Raw genomic sequence first — 20,449 nt, 5'->3', positions numbered from 1 at the left:
TGGGGCAGAGCTGAGGGCAGCCACCAGGACCATGTGGCCTCTGGCGGCTGCAGGGTTTGCCTTGGCTCCTGGGAAAAGGCTGACCAGCCCTTTTTGCCTCTCACAGAGTCTGTCCAGCCTCTCAGCAGCCAGAGCCTGAGAGCCAGCTCCAGCGCAGGCACGGACCCCCACCACCTGTTCTACAGGGTGCTGCGGGGGCCCCAGCTTGGCCGGCTATTCCACGTCCAGCAGGGCAGTGCTGGGGAGGCCCTGGTGAACTTCACTCAGGCTGAGGTAAGGGCGCAACTCTGCAGGCACTGCAGGTCTCCATCCAAACTTAGGTGACCTGCAGGGCCTAAAGACGTCCACGTGAACACAGGTACCAGCTCCAGCATCGTTAGCAGCAAAGTCCCCCGGGGCCTGCACTCCAGGTACTGCCAGGCAGGTGGGGCTTAGTGGTCCAAGGGAGCAGCAAAAGGATACAGAAGGTCAGGGCTTCAGGGTCCCAAAGCAAGGATAAGGTCCTGGAGCCCAGCATCTGGGGAAGCTGCAACTAGATCCTAGAAGCTTGGAAAGGTGCAGGGGAGGCGGCAGCAGAGGCAGCCCAGTAGCTGGTGAGGGGCGGTGCTTGGTTCAGGGGATAGAGCTTGAGATGAAGTTAGGCTGAGGGCAGAGGAGTGAGCCTGGGGCTCAAGTCAGATGCCCCCAAGGAGCAGAGCAGGCCGTGGGAACAGCTCGGTAGACAGGCAGCTGAGTAGGCCAGGCTGGGAGTGAAGTCACTGCCACCCATCAGAGCAGCTTCAGAGTATAGCTGTCCCTGGGCATACCAGGGCCACCAGTCAGAATTAGAACTCTCAGTTCCAGGTAGAGGCAGGCTGCTAGGCTGCTGGGATTGCAGGGCTCTCTGCTAACTGCACCCATGGGGCCAGCCGCCATCATGTAGATGCCTCTGTAGATAGAGGTGTTGTGAGGTTCCTGACAGCCTTGTCTTTCCCCAAAGGCGGAGAAGAACACGGGCTCTGCTGAGCTGCCGGAGCCCCTGATGCTCCTGCCCAGAGGCTGTGTTGGTGTCCAGGCCCAGCACAGGATCCCAGTTAGTCCTGAGCAGGGGCAGTCTCGGGGTGCTCAGGACTGGTACTGCTTCAAGGACCTCCCAAGGGACTTGCCTTCCCTCTAAAACAGTAGACCCCACCTCCAGGTCCCTCTCCAACTCCCCCTCCTCTCCTCCCAGAGACCTCCTAAGCCCTAATCATTGCTTCCCACCCCACCAGGGTGCCCAGTCTCTTCTGAGAAGCACCACTTTAAGTGGAACTCAGCACGTGACAAGCCAGTCCCTGCCCCAGCAAGTAGCGCAGACAGGAAAGGGGATGGCTTTGACCAAGGTGGAGGGAGAGCTCTTAGGTCTGTCCCATCAATGCTGTAAAGCTGGGCTTCCTGTTCTCCTGGAACCCCAGCTCCTACGAGGGCCCCTTGCCTGCCCTCTCCCACAGCAAAATACCCATCAGGCTACAGCAGCTGAGTACCCCAAGTCTCTAGGAGCCGTAACATTGAAATTCAGGGAGAAGGCACAGGATGAGGCTGTATGTGCCTCTCCCCAGCTCCGCAGTCCCCACATTAACTTTCCTCATACCCCAGCAAAGTGAAGAGCTAGACTGAATGGCCACCAGGGGCCCAGGCTGGCAGTGTCACCCAGGGAGGCTGGGAAGAGGCTACGTGGCAGAGACACCCTCCTTCACTAGAGGTAGGGGGCAGGGCAAGACCAGACTGGCAGTGTTTTAACAGCACCGCTGTCCTACAATGCTCTGAGCTAGGCAGGGCAGGGATGCATCAGGTGTCCCCACTTTGCAGATAAGGAAACTGAGGCTCATGGAGGTCAGGTGAGAGCACGTGGCTAGTAAGAGACAAAACCAGCACTGCCTTCTGACTGCTGATCTTCCTTTCACCAGAGGACAGTGCTTGTTTCCCGAAGCCCAGGGATCCCCCCTCCCTGGCCTGGGTTTACCTGACTCCCCTCCAGACACCGCCTACTCACAGGAGTTCTGGAACACAGACATGCAGCCTCCTACACCCACTGCTTGGGGGTCTCCATTCCCTGGCAGCCTGTTCATCAGCCTGGGAGTCTTTCATTCTTTGCAATCTACCTCTGAGCCACAGATGTGTTTTATTTGGGCACACTTTGAATTTATATTTTTAAGTTAACCATCAGCATATCAATCATGGTGTTCCCAAAACCCTGATTATCCATTTCTTAAAAGGCCTGTGTTCTCTCTTGTAGCAAACTCCTGAGGATCAGCGCCTCCCTTAGCACAAGATCTCCTCCTCCCCATTTAGACCAGCTTGTTCCCAGCCCACCCCAGTCCCCGCCGTGCCTGGAGTCTCTGCACACTAAGTTTCTATTCAGAGCTGGTGCCATGGCACATGCCTGTAATCGCAGCAATTGTTGGAGGGAGTTGAAGTCACAGAAGCAACAGGGTTATTATGGGGCCTTTGTGTTCAAATGGTGAGCCATTATAGAATTTGAGCAAAAGAGTGACCTAATAAGCTGGGGACAATGGTATATGCTGTAGTCCCAGCTGCTCAGGAGGCTGAGGCAGGAGAATCACTTGAGCCCAAGAGTTGGAGACCAGCCTGGGCAACATAGCAAGAACTTGACTCAGAAGTGGAAAAAAAAAAAAAAAGATCTTAACCTTGACTTTTAGTCTCACTTTGTTTCCATATAAAGAACAAACTGTAGAGGGTGCGGGCCAGCAACCAAGCCTGGAAGTTATTGCTACAATCCAGGCAGGAGATGTGGTGGTGAAGAACAGCCACAGAGGACTTCTGTGGTTCTTACTGAGACACTGATGAGTTGAGCTGCCGTCATCTGTGGTGGGAGACTGGGAGGCAGGGCAGAACAGGAGTCCAAATGAGCTGTGAAGCTTGAGATGTCCATTGGACATCCACATGGTATTGCTGAGGACTTGGGTAGAAATCTAAGTCTGGAGCCAGGTGCGGTGGGTCACTCCTGTAATCCCAGCAGCTTGGGAGGCTGAAACAGGAGGATCGCAAGTTCAAAGCCAGCCTCAGCAACTTAGCAAGGCCCTAAGCAACTCAGTGAGACCCTGTCTCAAAAAACAAAAAGGGCTGGGGATGTGGCTTAGTGGTTAAAGCACCCCTGAGTTCATTCCCCACGACCAAAAAAAAAGAAAGAAATCTGGGTCTTAGGTTCAGGCAAGAGCATTCTGGACTAGAGATCTGGATCAGGGGTCTTTAGCAGAGCTGCTGTCTGAGGCCCTGCATCTGTTTGAAAGCACCAGGGAGTCTAGCAGGACAGAGTCAGAGGCCTCTCCATAAGACGCTGGAGAGAAGTAAAGAAACCATCAAGAGTCTGTGAGCTAGGAGGAGAACCCAGAGGGTACAATGGCCCAGAAGTCAACAGCTATCTTGGAGAAGGACTGCTCCATTGGTCAATGATGCCGAGCAGGTCCGTGAGGCCCGAGACCCTGCCCCTGGGTCTGACACCCCTGAGACCCCTGTGCCCTTGGCAAGAACAGGTTTTGGATCACAAACCTGAGTGGAGCGACTGAGGATGTGTGGAGGAGGACGTGGACTTTTTTTCTGCGGGAGTTTTGCTACAAAGAAAAGCAGTAAGGCAGGAGGTTGCGAGCACTGGTGGAAAAAGTGAAGTGGATAGGAGTGTTTTTAAGATAGAAGGAAGAATATTACGGTTAAATAATGCAGAGAATGATCGTGGGGGGGGGCACTGATCCAACTGGAGAAAGAAGGGAGATTATAGAAGTGGTGTGTTTAGTAAGTCAGAGAGGAAGGGACCTGGTGGATCACAAGGACTTGCAGTCGATGGGAGCACAGTTAGATGATGGCATTCCCCGGGGACTGAGAGCTGGGGATTGGCCCAGCTGGCGGAACTGGGATAGGAACCCAGGCAGCTGACTCCAGAGCCCAGCCCTTTGCTGCCACCCAACTGCCTAATGGAGACCCCTGAGCTGGTGAGGCAGGGAGCAGAGTACACACTCACACAGGCCTGGGCACAGCTGGGAGAGCACAGAGTGAGGCTGGGCACTGGAGTATTGGGGAAACAGGAGTGCCCAGTGCCGGTGCCAGCCTGTCACCCCAACAACGGTGTCTCCTTCAGGTCTATGCTGGGAATGTCCTATATGAGCACGAGATGTCCCCTGAGCCCTTCTGGGAAGCCCATGATGCCATAGAGCTCCTGCTGTCCTCGCCCCCTGCTCCTGACATGGCTGCCACCCTCGCTGTGACTATCTCTTTTGAGGCCACCTGTCCCCAGCGTCTCACCCGCCTCTGGAGAAACAAAGGTGAGAAGCTGATGCCCTGGCAAGGTTGGGGATGAAGGGAGAGGCCCCACGAGGAGGGCAACAGGACTGGTCAGCAGCTCCTCTTACAGCTCCCCGAGATCTGGGAAGTTATAGGAGGGGTGGGTTGGGGGCTTTGTGATGGGGGGATAGAATCCTTGTCCCCCCAGGACCCCCAGCCCAATTCTGGGGTACCTGGCCTGAAGGAAGGCACAACCTTGCCCTGGAGTCCCCCTTCTAGCCATCTGGGCTCCTCCCTCAGTGGACTGGACCTTCACAGCCTGTGTCCCACCTCCAGGTCTCTGGGTCTCTGAGGGCCAGAGGGCCAAGATCACCGTTGCTGCCCTTGATGCCTCCAACCTCCTGGCCAGCGTCCCAGCATCCCAGCGCCCCGAGCATGACGTGCTGTTCCAGGTCACCCAGTTCCCCACCCGGGGCCAGCTGTTGGTGTCTGAGGAGCCCCTCCACGCCGGGAGGCCCCACTTCCTGCAGTCCGAGGTGGCCGCAGGACAGCTGGTGTATGCCCACGGTGGTGGGGGCACCCAGCAGGATGGCTTCCGCTTCCGTGCTCATCTCCAGGGGCCAGCTGGGGCCTCCGTAGTGGGACCCCAAACCTCAGAGGCCTTCAGCATCACCGTGCGGGACGTGAACGAGCGGCCTCCGCAGCCGCAGGCCTCCATGCCGCTGCGGCTCACGCGGGGCTCTCGCGCCCTGGTCTCCCGAGCCCAACTGAGTGTGGTGGACCCCGACTCAGCTCCTGGGGAGATCGAGTATGAGGTGCAGAGGGCACCCCACAATGGCTTCCTGAGTCTGCTGGGGGGCAGCCCGGGGCCCACGACCCACTTCACACAGGCCGACGTGGATGCGGGGCGACTGGCCTTTGTGGCCAATGGGAGCAGCGTGGCGGGAGTCTTCCAGCTGAGCATGTCTGATGGGGCCAGCCCGCCTCTGCCCATGACCCTGGCTGTGGACGTCTTGCCTTCTGCCATCCAGGTGCAGCCGCGAGCCCCCCTGGAGGTGCCCCAAGCCCTGGGGCGCTCCCCCCTGAGCCGGCAGCAGCTCCAGGTGGTTTCGGATCGGGAGGAGCCCGACGTGGCCTACCGCCTCACCCAGGGGCCGCAGTACGGGCACCTCCTGGTGGGCGGGCAGCCTGCCTCAGCCTTCAGCCAGCTCCAGGTGGACCAGGGCGAGGTGGTCTTTGCCTTCACCAACTTCTCCTCCTCTCACGACCACTTCAAGGTCCTGGCGCTGGCCAGGGGCGTCAATGCATCAGCCACAGTGAATGTCACCGTGCGGGCTCTGCTGCACGTGTGGGCAGGTGGGCCGTGGCCCCAGGGTGCCACCCTACGCCTGGACTCCACCGTGCTGGATGCTGGCGAGCTGGCCAATCGCACGGGAAGCGTGCCCCGCTTCAGGCTTCTGGCGGGACCCCAGCATGGCCGCGTGGTCCGTGTACCGCGGGCCAGGACGGAGCCCAGGAGCCGGCCACTTGTGGAGCACTTCACTCAGCAGGACCTGGAGGATGGCAGGCTGGGGCTTGAGGTGGGTAGGCCAGAGGGTAGGGTGCCTGGCCCAGCAGGGGACAGTCTCACTCTGGAACTATGGGCACGGGGTGTCCCACCTGCTGTGGCCTCCCTGGACTTTACTACCGAGCCTTATAATGCAGCCCGGCCCTACAGCGTGGCCCTGCTCAGTGTCCCTGAGGCTGCTCAGACTGACTCGGGGGAGCCAGAGAGCATCCCTCCCACGGGTGAGCCAGGCCCGGCAGCATCCAGCCCTGTGCCCACTGTGGCCAGGGGTGGCTTCCTGGGCTTCCTGGAGGCCAACATGTTCAGCATCATCATTCCTGTGTGCCTGGTCCTCCTGCTCCTGGCGCTCATCTTGCCCCTGCTCTTCTACCTCCGTAAACGCAACAAGACGGGCAAGCATGACGTCCAGATCCTGACCGCCAAACCCCGCAACGGCCTGGCCGGGGACACAGAGACTTTTCGCAAGGTAGAGCCGGGCCAGGCCATACCCCTCACAGCTGTGCCTGGACAGGGGTCCCCGCCAGGAGGCCAGCCTGACCCGGAGCTGCTGCAGTTCTGCCGGACACCCAACCCTGCCCTCAGGAATGGCCAATACTGGGTATGAGGCCTGGCCTGGGCCCAGATGCTGACCGGGCCAGGGCCAGGCTTGCCCACACCCAGACTCCATGGCTTCCATGCCCTGGTGCTGTCTGAGAATTCCCAGAGCAAGAGAGACCTGGAGGCGCCAGGGGTGGAGGGTGCTAGTGGACAGCCCCATGGGTCCTGGACAGAGTGCAGTCAAGAGCTGGAACCTTCCTCAGCTACTCAGAATCTAGAGAACTGCAGGGGCCCAGCAGGAGCAGGCAGGGAATCAGCCCCCTGCCCTGGAGCTGCTTGGGGCTGTCAAAACCAGGGTGACCTCCTGGGTGGGTCAGGACTCTGGGTCCTGGGTCTGTGATGTTGGGTAAGTCACACCTGCCCCAGCTGCTGAGAGAGCAAGGAGAAGGAAGTGCCCCAGGGAGAGAGAGGACATGGGGGTGATTCCTGGCTTTTCCACCCCAACCCAGGCCCCCCTTGTCTCTGCTCCAGGGTTACGGGAAAATTCTTCCCCTCTGGTGTTTTAAGGAGATGGTTTTCCCTGGAGCTGAGAGCCCCTCCGCAATAGGAGACAGAAACTGATAGAATAATATATTCCCGGTGCAGGGTGGGTGGGTTGCTCTGGGCATGGCTGTTTTCAGGGGATTGCAGGGAGTTATTTAACAGGTGCTGGGCTGGCTGGGCCCCATGGAGTCCCTGGGGGTGTGGGATGGAGGATCTGAAGCCAGTTCATTCCCAGGGCCCCACTGTGGTGAGCAGTCCTGGAGCAGACGTGTTGGGAAGCATGGAGGGTCTCGGGCTGAGGGCCACTGCGGTGCCTATGTTCCCCTGAACACCAGGGGACACTTGGCTCCATGGAGCCTGGATAAATGGTGCTTCCGAGGCTCTGGACAGCTGTGTGTTGTTTGTGTCTGACCGTGCACTGGGCCTTTGTCCACATGGGCTTCACTCTACTGGGGCAGGGCATCTGGCCCTGCCCAGCCAGCGGATAAACAGAGCCAGGCAAGCCCCTGAGTGTCCACTCGCTGGTGCCTTCCATATCTCTTGTCCCCACCTGTGTGGGCAGGTGGCCCAGTCTTTGGATGGGACCAAAGCCCTTCAATTAGGTAGAGATAGGCCAAGTCCTTTACAGGGAGCTTCAAGGAAAACGTCAAAATAAATGCTCCCAGCCCTAGATTTTTATTTTTTTACTTTTTGCCTGGGTTTGGGCCTCCACAGCCCTGTCCCTCCCCATTCACTTGTGTTTGGAGTGGCAAAGGAGAAGGTGGGGGGACCTTGGGGACCCTGAGGTGGGAACATGGCACACAGAGGGAGGATGCAGGGGGCTGCCCAAGGGGTTCCTCTCAACTCCCTGTGGACTTGAAAAGGAAGACTTCTGCTGCCTCCATCCTCCAACAGAAGGACCAAGGGTGATTCTTCTTGAAGGTACAAGAAGCAGCAAAGACCCCAAAGAGCTAGATGTCCCTGTACTTGGCCTGTCATTTGGTTAGAAATGGGTCCTGAGACCTCCGAGCCATTCTGTGAGTTACCAAGGAGGCACCACCCTCGGGTCCTTGCCCTTTAGAGGGTGTCACAGGGTTGGGGACAATAGAGATGGATTCTGGATCCCAGGGGACATGTCTGGCCCTGAGAGTAGGTTGAAGTCATCAGAAGGGAAACGTGAGAGGTGTCTGAGTTCTGGGGAGAAATACGGAAGTCTTGGGGCCCGAGTACAGCTAGGTTGGGGGTAGAGAGCCCCAGGCTGCCTTTGGAAACGGATGCATCTGAGAACCACAGTGACATCCTCCTGTACCCCAGAATCGATAACATTTGGTCCAGGAACCAAGGCAAGGGATGAGACTCCCTCCTCCCCACCATCCTGTCCCTGGACCACCCTCCCCTGATGCCCTTCATATCTCAGCACCCGGTTTCCTGGTTCTCCACTCTCAGGCTTCCTCTTTCCAAAGGACTGAGAGGTGACTGAGGTTCAGAGAGGGAAAGAGGGTTAACTAGAGCTACACAATAAAGTAGAAGGAAAGTACGCAAGACCCCCTCGGCCCAGTGAGGCTCTTCTTGCTACACTGAAAAGCACTGTGCCCCAAGAAGAGTGACCAAGGCCTGTAGGCTTGGAGATGAGGTGGCCCCAGAGTGTCTCCACACCCTGAGCTTGCAGCCCTACCTTGATTTACAAGCCTGGTCTTTCCGGCACCTCCAGGCAAGGGTGTCTCCACACCACACCCCATGCTCTCCTGCCCCTCTCTGAAGCTCAGGGCTAGATCCTCAGGGCCTTGATATCTGGGATCAGCCTCCACCCAGGGTAACCAGTTTCCCTGGAAGTGTAAGCGGAGATGGGGTGACAGACCTGTCAGGCAGGATCTAGCCTCATCTCCAGTTTCCTCCAGAGAACTGACCACACTCTATTCACACAGCCTGGCTTGCCCCACCCCCAGGGAGCTGGTGCTGGCTGACACCCTCCGGTTCCTTTCAACCTGGACTGGACAGTGGGCTGGCCAGCAGCCCTGCCAGGACCTGAGAGGGAGTCTTTCACCGGCACACCAATTCTGGGAACTCAGTTTGCACGGGGTGGGGGGGGGGGCTTTGTTGATGTTCAGATGTGCACCCAAAGCTTAGAGCAGGTGCCACTGTATAAAATACCACATGATCCCCTTTCTCTAAGAAGCTGCTCCCCCATGGCATTGGAGACAGGAGCCAACCATTGTCCAAGTGTTAGGTATGTTTGGAAGCCTCTGGCCCTCTACTTCATATACACACATACAAACACATGTGCACTTGTGCCTGCTTGGGTATGTGAACACAGGTTTGCTCATGACTTTCAAACCCACAACACAGATCAATCCTGAACACACACATGCAGGTGCACACACAAACTTCAAAAGCATGTGCTCCTTGCCTGGTGCCTTCCAGATCTCTTGTCCCCACCTGTGTGTGCAGGAGGCCCTCCCACAGGCCCTGGAGCTAAGGGGACCAGGGTACCCTTTCCCATTAAGAGACCAAAGCTGACATCAGAGTTGGAAAGTGAACCCATGGGTGTGGGGAGGGGTTTCCAGAGGAGCACAAATCCCTGAGTCCCTAGCTTGGAGATGCTGCCTACCACTCTGGATAATTAGCACCTCTGAGGTGCTAAAGAAGGGGCTCCCTTTGAAGCCTTCTAGAAGCTGTCCCTTTAAGTGGGGTTGCCATGGCAGCTATGGAATGCACTGAGCTGGAACACTCATCCTCCAATAGGGAGCCAGAGAAGTGCTTCCCTTACCTCTCCACCCCAGCTTCCCCTGACCAACGGGAACTGCCAGGGCTGCTGGCATCTTCCTCTGGTCCCAGAAGATTCCGGATCTTAAAGAGATGGAGGTGCCCAAGCAGAGCTCCAGAGTTCTCTGGGTGGGTCCTCCCATTCCTGGCCACAACATAAGAAGGAGGCCTGGCAAGTGGGTGGAAAGGACATGGGCAACCAAACCCGCTAGACTTCCGCCCCCACCCCACACGAGGCCCTCTCCTACTTCTTGCTGTCCCTGCGTAGTGACTGCTAAGAGCAGTCAGACATTGGAAAGGCGTCTCGTGCCAAAAATATTGTGGGAGATTCAAAAAGGAACAGACCCAGCCCTTCTCGAGAGCCCCAGACATTCCAACGGATAACTACCAAACGATGACGTGTGCCTTAACCCAGGGGTGTGAGCTGGACAGTGAGGGGAAAGCCCAGAGGGGGAAGCTAGCTAACTGTCCACTCCTGCCTATCCTTAGAGAGCAACGGCCTTCCACAGAAGAGACAGCTGAGCACGCTTCGTTTCCATCCTCGGTGTACAAAATCACAGTATTTAAACTGACGGCTGCTGCCCTCATAAAGGGCACCACCTCCTCAGAGGGCCCCCTGTGGCCACCAGGATAGTAGTGGGTTATATCCTTCATATTTCAGATGTCTGAAGTAGCTCTACTAACAGAAGCAACCTAGGCTAGATTATCCAGTGACCAAGGGACTTTTGTACCCAAACCCAGCCTCGCCTAAGAGCTGGAGGAGCTCCTGCTCCTCATCCTAAGAACTGCCACCTCAAAGCCTGAAGTTAATCCCAAAGCACCCTTCTGATGCCTTGTGTGGTCACAAAGGGCTCAAGTAACCTAGTTCCCAGGTCCTAAAGGCTCAAATGAAATGGATTGTCTGAGTTTTTGCTGCCTACACTGGGGTCCCTACACTGGCAGCACCAGCATTACTTGGGAGCCTATTAGAAATGAAGAATTGGGCTGGGTATGGTGGTAAACACCTGAATCTCAGTGACTTGGGAGGCTGAGGCAGGAGGATCACAAGTTTAAGGCCAGCCTCAGCAATTTAATGAAACCCTGTCACAAAAGAGAAAATTGAAAGAGATTGGGATGTAGCACAGTAAAAGAGTGTTCCTGGTTTCAATCAAAAAAAGGAAAGAAAGGGAGGAAGGAAGGAAATAATTGGGCTGGGGCTGGAGCTTGGTGGTAGAGTGTTTGCCTGTTGCCTAACATGTGCAAGGCCTTAGGTTTAATCCCTAGCACTACAAAAAGAAAAGAAAAAGAAATAAGAATCTCAGGCCCTACCCCAGATGGCTGAGTCAGACTGCTTTAGCAAGGTCCCCAGGGGACTGGAATACACACTGCACAGGGGAGTCTGAGATCCATCGACGGGAGCCCTCCCCTCAACCTCTAATTGGGGAAACTGAGATGGGAGAGGCAAAGACAGGACCGAGATCACACAGCCATTTAGTGGCAGAGCTGTCGCAGGGTTTGTCCTCCACTTCATGCTACCATCTGTCCTTCCTCACACACTGTGAAGTCTCCATGTGCCAGGCAGACTTGGGGGACAGGGTTCTGATATGGGTCCCTGTTCCAGGGCCTCCATGAGGACAGGAGAAGCACAGGAGGGCAGGCTGGCGGCCAAGTCCAGTCCAGCGGGGAGGGTCTGCAGGAAGCCACCCACACCCACACCCACCCTTACCTCCCACAGTGCAGGAGCCCCCCACCACCCTGGTTTTGACCATCCGGCTGGCCCTTCCCTCCCGGGACCCTCCCTGTCTTGGACCCATGTGTCAGAGGAAAGGACAAAGGGAACTGTCCAAAGTGACCAGTCAGTGCTCATGTGTCAGGGCCTCCCCTTGGAGGAGCCTCAATAACGGGCAGAGAGGGAGGAAGAAGCTCTTATGGGCTACTGCCCAGGCCTGGTTAGGAAGGAGGGGGTGGGCCACCCAGAGTTTTCACCTACAGAGAGTGGGAGCCCAGGCTGCCATATTGACCTTTCTGTCCCAGGAAGGAAAGCCAGGCTGTGACCCCTGTGTGCTGCCCTGGTGCTGGGAGAGCCTGGAGCCAACTCCCCTCTGCTCCCAGGGGCTGAGCTCCTAGAGGCCCAGCCCCCCTCCCCTTAGAGAAAACACTGTCCACTTCATCAAGACATCTAGCCTGACCCGGCCACTGCTGCGCCCTGTGCTAGGTCCACAGCAGTTTCAGTCAACACCTATTGCCAGAATATGATGCTTCCCTTCCCACAGAGGTGCCCTCCAGCCAAGAGGCTTCTGACCCCCCAGACTTTCTCTCCCAAGTTCTCATTCTGTGTGCACTGGTCTCTCCCCACCCCCAGGGGTGCTGTCTGGGCCCCGGCTGCTACTCTGGCACCAGAACTCTGCCAGAGCCGAGACAGACCCGGCCCCAAGCTCTGGATTCTAGAGGGCAGGCTTACTCTCTACCCCTCCCACAGACGGGGCTCCCTCCCTCCTCCTCTTACTGCCCCCTCCTACTGGCTCGATCTGCTCCTAACCCTACAGGCAGAACATGGTCACAAATGTAGCTCACTGCATAGAAGCAAAGTTCATGAAGTGCAGCAGAAAAGGAGACAACCCAGAACTCCCTCCCCCCTGCCCTTCCCCCCTGCCCCCCACGGCAGCTGCTCCCCAGAACTCCAGGTTTGAGATCCCAGTGCTGAGAGGCACCTCCTCTGCCACTAGGAAGGTTTCAAGCCCCCCTGGGGTGACTCAGCCCTGCCACTGAATTGCTGTGACAGTCACTCCTCTCTCTGGACCTAAGTTTGGGACTCTGAGGAGCTCTGCAGGTCAGACTGAGAAGCTTCGTGGAGCCCTGGGCTGACGGGGAGTAGCCCCAGGAAGACATCTGATGCTGGACCTCCTGGGCGTCCTCCATTGCCCACTTTCCCAGACCACCTTTAAGATGCATGCCTGGTGTGAGGAGTGGGGCTCTGGTGAGCCCCTGGGGCAGACCCTGCACTCAGCTGCCCCCCCAGCTTGAGTGTTCCCTGTGGCTCAGAAGTCACCCTAGGAGGCTTAGAAGCCAGCAGGATGGGACATGATCACCCCTCACACAAAAACAACCAAACTGTACCCAGCTGATGCTGCCTAGCTGTCTCAGTGAGAGGGGAGGCTGCCACTCTGCTGATGGGAACAGCATGGCCTCAGGGCAGCCAAGGAGGGACAGAGAGAAGAGATCTCTGGGCCTCCAGAGGGCTGAGAATAGCCAATGCACACCTCCCTCCCTCCCCAGGCCTGGCAGAGAAAGAGCCAATGACTCCCTGGAGTGAGTCACGGGTTGGGTGGGAGGTGGGAGATGACGTCAGGGAGGAGGCATCCATTCAGCCACCAGCCACCAGCTGCTGTGGCGCCCCACGTGCACAGCACTGCCACACGCAGCTGAGCACACAGTATGTGCAGACTCACGGACCCCCGCAGCAAGCATGCAAACCAGACCTCACACACACCCTCCCTGGAGACTGCAGATAGAGCCACACACTCCTGGAGTCACCTGCTATGATCCAGGCTCGGGGGACACAGCAGTGAGCAAGACACAAATGCCAGCTTCCCTGATGGCTGCTCTCCAGAAACACATCTAAAACAATCACCTTTGTATGCTTGGGAGGCTGGGGCAGGAGGAATGCAGGTTTGAGGCCAGCCTCAGGAACTTAGCAAGGCCCCAAGCAAATTAGTAAGATCCTGTCTCAAAATAAAAAATAAAAAGGGCCGGGGATGTGGCTCGATGGTTAAGTGCCCCTGGGTTCAACACCTAGTACCAAAAAAGAAAAATGATAATAATAATCTTTGCACTGAAGTATATGCAGATGACATTAGGTGATGTCTGCAGTTTTCTGGAAAACAAGGGATATGGGGGAATAAAATATCAGCTCACTATTGATTATCATTGGAACTGAGGAATGGGCACACAAAGACCTGTATGTGTTTCTCTATCTTTATGTCTGTTTGAAACTTTCCATAGTAAGATGTTTAAAATACAAACATGTGGGGCTGGGGTTGTAGCTCAGTTGGTAGAGTGCTTGCCAAGCAAGTGTGAGGAACTGGGTTTGATCCTCAGCACCACATAAAAATAAATAAATAAAATGAAGGTATTGTGTCCATCTACAACTAAAAAAAAAATTAAAATACACACATGCATGTAATTGGCAGTTGGTAATAAGTAAAATGAATAAAAATAAAGCAAGGTAAAGGGACAGAGGGACTGGGAAGGCTCCTTAGATAGCATGGTCAAGGGAGACTTCTCCAAGTGACATTTAAGCAGAGACCTGAATTAACTGAGTTGCAAATTACATGCTCCCTGAGAGGAAGGACATTCCAGACAGAGGGAACAGCAAATGCTAAGGTCTTCAGATGTCAGCAAACATGGCAGAGGAGACGGCAAGCAGACAAGCCTGTCTGGAGTTCCAAAACCAAAGAGGAGAGGGGTCCAAGGTGAGATCAGATCAGGGCCTTGTGGGCTGAGGGAGGAGTCTGGAGTTTGAAAGACCCCATCCTAAGTATGGAGAAACACAGTCTGATTTAGAATACGATTTTTTAAAATATGTTTTAGTTGTAGATGGACACAATATCTCTATTTTATTTGTTTGCTTGTTTGGTTGGTTGGTTATGAGGTGCTGAGGATAGAGCCCAGTGCCTCATGCAGGCAAAGCAAGTGCTCAACCACTGAGCCACAACCCCAGCCCCATAGAATATGATTTTAAAAGACCACACTGACCAGACACAGTGGCACACACCCATAATTCCAGCTAATCAGAAGACGGAGACAGGAGGATGGCAAATTTGAGGCCATCAATTTAGTGAGACCATGTCTCAAAACATTAAAAAAAAAAAAAAAAAAAAAAAGGACTGAGGATGTAGCTCAAGGGTGTAGTGCCCTGAGTTCAATCCTGAATACCCAAACAAAAGGTCCTACTGGACCTCCAGGGGATGGGAAAGAACAGAGAGCAGTTTAGGGGCTTCTGCACTAGACCAGGCAAGCACAGTGACAGCTTGTGCCCCAGTGGTGAAAGGATCAGATTTGGGATCTCTCTCTCTCCCCCCAGCTTCTCTCTCTAGCCAGGGATTGAACCCAGGGACACTCTACCACTGAGCTACACCCCCAGCCCCTTTTTATTTTTTTATTTTGAGACAGGGTTTTGCTTAGTTGCTTAGGACCTCAGTAAGTTGCTGAGGCTGGCCTCGAACTTGTGATCCTCCTGCCTCAGCCACCCGGGTTACTGAGATCACAGGTGTGCACCTGGCTTGGGATCTCTTTTGAGGTGCTAACAAGCTTTGCTTATGAATGTGGTGAGGAGTAGGAGAAAAAGAAAAAAAACTAAGCATGATTCCAACGCTGGGCCAGGCTGAGAAGTGTTGCTTTTCCAAGCTGGAAAACACAAGGATATCTTGTGCTGTCAAATGACAACAGGCACCAAGTGTCACTGCAGGGAAATACACACAGGTGGACACACGGACAGCAACCACACAGGATACACATACTCCAGGTACGAGGCACAAACACAGACCCCATCACCGCACCTCTGCCTGCCCCCTACTCCATGGAAGTCCCAGAGACAGAGGCCTTCCCCCCTCCCTGGCTCAGCCCCAGCACCCACTAAACCCCCATCAGCATTTCCTAAGGGTTCTCATTGCCCCCCGTCTTGGCCCCTGGAGAAAAGATGCTCCTAACAATTCTTCATAGAGACTAGAGTCCTATTCCTGCCCCCGTTCACTGTTCCTGTCCTCCTCTGTCCAGTCCCCCCTAGAGCTTGCTCCCACACCTCTGTCTGAGACCCTGCAGAAAATTATCACTCAGCCTGACATGGTGGCACATACCTGTAATCCCAGCAGCTCCAGAGGCTGAAGCAGGGGGATTGTAAGTTCAAAGTCAGCTTTGGCAACACAACAAGACCCCAGCAACTTACTGTGAATTTATCTTAAAATTTTAAAAGATGTAAAAAGACTGGGGAGGTAGCTCAGTGGTAAAATCCTCCTGGGTTCCATCCCCAGTACCAAAAATAAAAAAGAAAGAACATGATTATTCAACAAATATTTGCCCAGCATTCTCTGCAGGCCAAGCTCTCCCTTCTACCTACTGACAGGAGGGCATAGCCATCTCCACCCAATACCTGCCACCCACCCCCACCTGTCCTGTGGCCACCTGCCCCTCTCCTTCCCCATTCTTCTCTATTCCCAGCACCCCTGCTTTCACTCTGAGATAGGACAGTGGCCCTACTCTTGCCCAGTTCCAACAGCTTTGGAAAGGGCATGGCTCTAGTGCAGGCAGACCTCGGCCTGGGCCTGCCCAGGGCAGCTGCTCAATCTCACACGCTCGCCTGACTCAGGGCCTCTGAGCCACTGTCTGCTGGAGAATGTTAGCCAGAGGCATTCTTACTTTCCAGATGTCGTGGGCGATGAGATAACTCATGGTAGGCCCTTTGCCCAAGGCCCAGCACACCTCTCTGGCTTTGAGAATGCTGAACATCTGGGGCAAAGAAAGGGCTCACACTCACGAACCTGGTCACAAATGAGCACCATCACTGGAGTGGTGTTGGGGGAACTGAGGCTGAGCGGTGTGACCTTGCCTTAGATTACCTGGTGACTCCATTAATGGAAGGCCTGGGTTGTGAGCCTGGATCTCTTCATTCCTGGGCATGCGGTAGTGATATGTAACAGTCAGCGGCCCTATGGGCCCTTCCACCCAGACCAATGAATCCCATGACAGCCAGGAGATTGTTTCCCATGGAGACTGTGACAACATGGGGCAGAGCTCAAGGTCTGGGGGCGGATGAGGGCTTGGCCCCAGCCTGGCCCCCTGTCCACCATCTGTGGCTTTCCAGGGGTGCCAGATTCTTGCCTCTGCAATGAGTTGAACTTGCTCTAGCTCTGGGCGTGGCTGATAATCCCAGCCACTCCTCGCTGAGCACTTACTATGTGGGCACTACCCAGCTGTTGCTTTTCATTCATGGAACCCTCCCAACAGCCACGTGGACCTCCATGATACAAATGGGCAAAAGGAAGCATGAGCAGTTAAGAACATCCCTGCAGCAAGTGTGCATGGGAGGATTTGCACTTGGCTCAGCCACTCTGTGGTCCTGCCTCTATGGTGGAGGCAAAGGAGTGGGGGAGAGCAGGGCTACGGATGGAGCCTCATACCATCCCTACCCAGGGCTCTTCTGCCAAAAGACAGCAAGGGGGTTTGGGTCAGCCCAAAAGAGGCTCCAGGGGCCTCCACACTCCAGCCATCTTCCAACTCCTGCCCCAGACGTTGGCCATTTGCCTCTCAGCACAGGTGGCCCAGGCCTAACCAGTGTCCACCAGGGGCTGCAATGGGGGAGCAGAGGAAACCTAGAGAGGTCGGGAGGTCCAGGACTTATACCCCTTCCCCAGGTAGAACCCCTAAGATGCAGCCAGATGCCAGATGGCAAGAGGATGCCCAGGGTGTCTAAGCAGCCCAGAGCTCCCTGCACTTGGGAGGTGGCAGCTGTGGAATCATGACCACAAGCCACAGAGGGGACCACAGGCCACAGAAGGGACCTTTGCCAAGAGGGAAGATGATCAGAGAGCCCAGGACACACCACAGGGCCAGTGCCAAGGTCTAGCTCTGCAAGAATCAGCCTATAACGTTTGCAGCTGGGGGTGGAGGGTAGGGTGGAAAAGAAAAGGAAAAAGGAAAAAAAAAAGTCAAAATCAAAATCAATAAATTTTAATTAAATATCTACAAGAAAATACATTGTCGAGGGGTAAACTGAACCCCTTCATGTGGAGTGAAGGCAGATTTGAATATGCGGGATTCAGCCTCTGAAAATCAAAATTAGGGGGCCTTCCTAAGGTCTCCACAAGTGCCATCCCTGAAACTTACATGCAACCTGGAGGGAAGGAGGCCTCCCCCAATAATAATATTAATAATAATAATAATAATTATTATTATTATTATGTGAAAAGCCTATTACCATTACGCTCTGCACCTTCAAAACTCCCCCAAATTATTTGAGATTATTTTTCTACCATGTGTAGGTGGGGTGGGGAGCAAAAGAGAAATTTAGGGCAGACTAGAAAAACGAAGTTCTGCTCCTCACACGTGTTTCTTTGTAAACGGAGCTTTTGAGTCACTGTGGATGTCACCGTGCAGTGCTGTCCTCAGTCTTTTCTCCCTGGGGACTGCTGAGACTCGCCCTACCCTCCAACCCCCCTTCACACTTTAACAGTTGGTTCACTGGCCTCCCAATCTTTCCGACCTCCAGAGCAGAGGACCTGCCGATTAATTCGTCAATGCAGCTTTAAGGAATGGAGCCAGAGAGCTGGGTTTGAGAGCAGCCCTCCAGAGCCTTGCTGTGTGATCCTAGGAGGGTCCAGTCCCCCCTCTGCCAAGTCTGTCTCTGTAAGATGGAATGGAGGTGCTGACTTGGGCTGGTGTGTGGGTGCAGGAGGCTACTGCCACATGAGACGCTGCTTTTTATACAAACTGGACCGCTTTGGGCTTGGGGTTTGATTAATAAAAGCAAACCAAAAGAGAAAGGTCTGAACCACGCGGCTGGGTGTGGGAATCAGCCCCTCTGGGGTAGCCTGGGGGAGGTGAATTTTGATCCCCCCCAGTCTTCTTGCCAGGACTCACCGTCTCCTCTGGCCTCAGCCCCCACTGGTGGGGAAGCAGGTTGGTGTGGGTGGGGAGCTTCGAGGGCTTGGCTCCTGGAGGCCTGAGTCAGCGGGCAGGCGGGCAGGGTGGGGTGGCCCAGTCCTCACATGCTCGGGAGGACTTGACGCAGGAATGTTCCTCCCGCCCAGGCACAGGCCCCGCCCACGGCATCCTGGCCCCTGCTCTCGTGGACACTAAGCTCAGCTCAAGTTGGAAAGATGGAAGATGGCTGGAATTTTGTTAGGAGGGTTCAGCCAGGAGCCTGCTGATCAGCCTGGCTGTGAGGTTGGCCCAGGGTGGTTAGGGCCAGGCCACAGAGCCTGGAGCATCCCCCACCCTGATGGATGAGGTAGCCAGCTACCAGAGTTCATTAGGCCTCAGGGTCACTGTCTCTGCAATGAGCTGAACTTGATGCCACCTGTTCATCCCAACTACACACCCAGAGCTCCCAGGGTGTGCGCAGAACGTGGTACTTGTAACTTCCTCTAATTCTTCCTCAGAGACAACCCCCCTTCAAGGCTGCTTGTCCCTCAAAGTTCTCTTGAAACTCTGAGGAGCTGGGTTGGGCGTTATGAGAAGTGGCACAGATGCATCCAGTACAGCTACGCTTGTGTGACACCTTTACGCCTTTGTTATGTCCACGTGTGACTTATATGTATCACGGTGTAAGGACAGGACTATGCACACAGGACTGTGGTGTGGCTACATGTGACAAAGTGGTGGAGACAGATGCTGTTAATTGCATGTGAGGCCATGGCTATGAGCATGTGGCAGGTGTGGATGTGTGGCTGGGAGGCAACTCCGGGAGCAAACGGACACACGTGTCTGTGGCCAGGTGTGGTAGGGTGGGCAGGTGGTGTGACCACATGCAGCTGTGTCTGCTTTGGGCTGTGTGTCTGCCACTGAGTGGCTCTGTGACTGCATGGATGTGTGGATGACCATGTGGCTCTGCCACGGGGCTGCCAGAGCCACTTGGCTCTCCCAGGCCTGGCTCTGCTCCAGTCAGTGGCATGGTCATGACACAGTGGCTCACAGCCCTCCTGTGTTCAGGAGGTGACAGGATATGGGATCTGAGGTCTGCCTCCATCCCCAACCCCCACATGAAGGCACAAAGCAGACTCCTCCTGGGTTGGGCCAAGATTGGGGATCAGGGGTCCCCCACCCCCACTCCAGGTCCTGGTAGCTGCCCAAGACAGAAAAAGAGGCCTTGTTTTCCACCCCCCTCAAAGTGAGGGAGGAAACTAGAGGCAGCTGGGCCCAGCTTAGTCTGGAACATCTGCCTGGCATGTGACTAAGGCCAGCAAGCCCTGCCACCACCAGCATGCCCCCCCCAGCTAGTCCCCTGGTGTCAGGGGCTCCAGCTAGTGCAGAACAATCCCAAATCCCCCCAACACCCTAACCCATACTGACAGAAACCAGAGCGGGGCTGTGACATCCCCTGCCTCACCCACACACACCTGCGCCCCAGAGCCCTCAGGACGCCTGGAGCAGGCCTGGCCCACCCCAAGTCTTCACTTCTGGTTCTTCTCCTAGGTCCAAGCCCCTCTTGAGAAGTTGCTCTGAGGATGGTAGGTGTGGGAGGTGGTCCCCTCTCGACCAAGAGACACAGAGGGCAACTATGCCCCCAGGGCAGGAAGCATTAATGGGACTTTCCAGGCACTGTGGAAGATGAGGAGCATTCCACACTGCTCAGGAAGGGGACCCTTCCCAATGCTCAGAGCCTGCTCTGCAGAAGGCTACATGGAGGTCCAAGCTGAGAAGAGGTCAAGGGTGGGAAGTTCCTCAGATGGGATGGAAAATGAAGGAAGAAGGGCAGGGAGGGGAAAATTCCTCAGAAAGTCCCAGATCTGACCTAATTTTGATCCAAGGCCAGGGGGACCCATTCCAGAAGTTCCTCTAAGGACGCTGTGCCCTGAATGGGGAGCCCTGCCCTGAGTGGAGCCACTTCCCCATTTCCCTGCCATGAGCTCTCTAGTCCCTGGCCTGGCCAAAGCCTTACTGGTGGCCCTAACCCTGGAAGTGTGTCCTCTACCTTACCCCACCTAAGTCCCCAAGGCCTCTGGAGAAGAGCCATGTTTCTCTCCTCTCTGGAGGAATAATTCCAATCCACCTTGACCAGGGAGCCCCCAGGGCAGAGCTGTGGGCACTATTCAGTTTCCAACATGGAAGCCA

General features: G+C 55.4%; 1 protein-coding gene across 1 annotated transcript in view; it reads left to right on the top strand.

Annotated features, from left to right (window-relative positions):
• Cspg4 (chondroitin sulfate proteoglycan 4) overlaps positions 1-7,274 on the top strand; it is a 36,039-nt gene extending 28,765 nt beyond the window's left edge. The window contains exons 8-10 of the mRNA XM_026387789.2: positions 107-273; positions 4,112-4,295; positions 4,591-7,274. Coding sequence (XP_026243574.2) covers positions 107-273; positions 4,112-4,295; positions 4,591-6,425 — 2,186 coding nt within the window. The 3' untranslated portion in view covers positions 6,426-7,274. The remainder of the gene's footprint in view (positions 1-106; positions 274-4,111; positions 4,296-4,590) is intronic.
• The last annotated feature ends 13,175 nt before the right edge of the window (positions 7,275-20,449 follow it).

The sequence above is a fragment of the Urocitellus parryii genome, chromosome 6 (genome assembly GCF_045843805.1).
Source record: "Urocitellus parryii isolate mUroPar1 chromosome 6, mUroPar1.hap1, whole genome shotgun sequence".
NCBI classification, from domain to species: Eukaryota; Metazoa; Chordata; class Mammalia; order Rodentia; family Sciuridae; genus Urocitellus; species Urocitellus parryii.
This window is presented reverse-complemented; position numbering and strand designations above follow the sequence as displayed.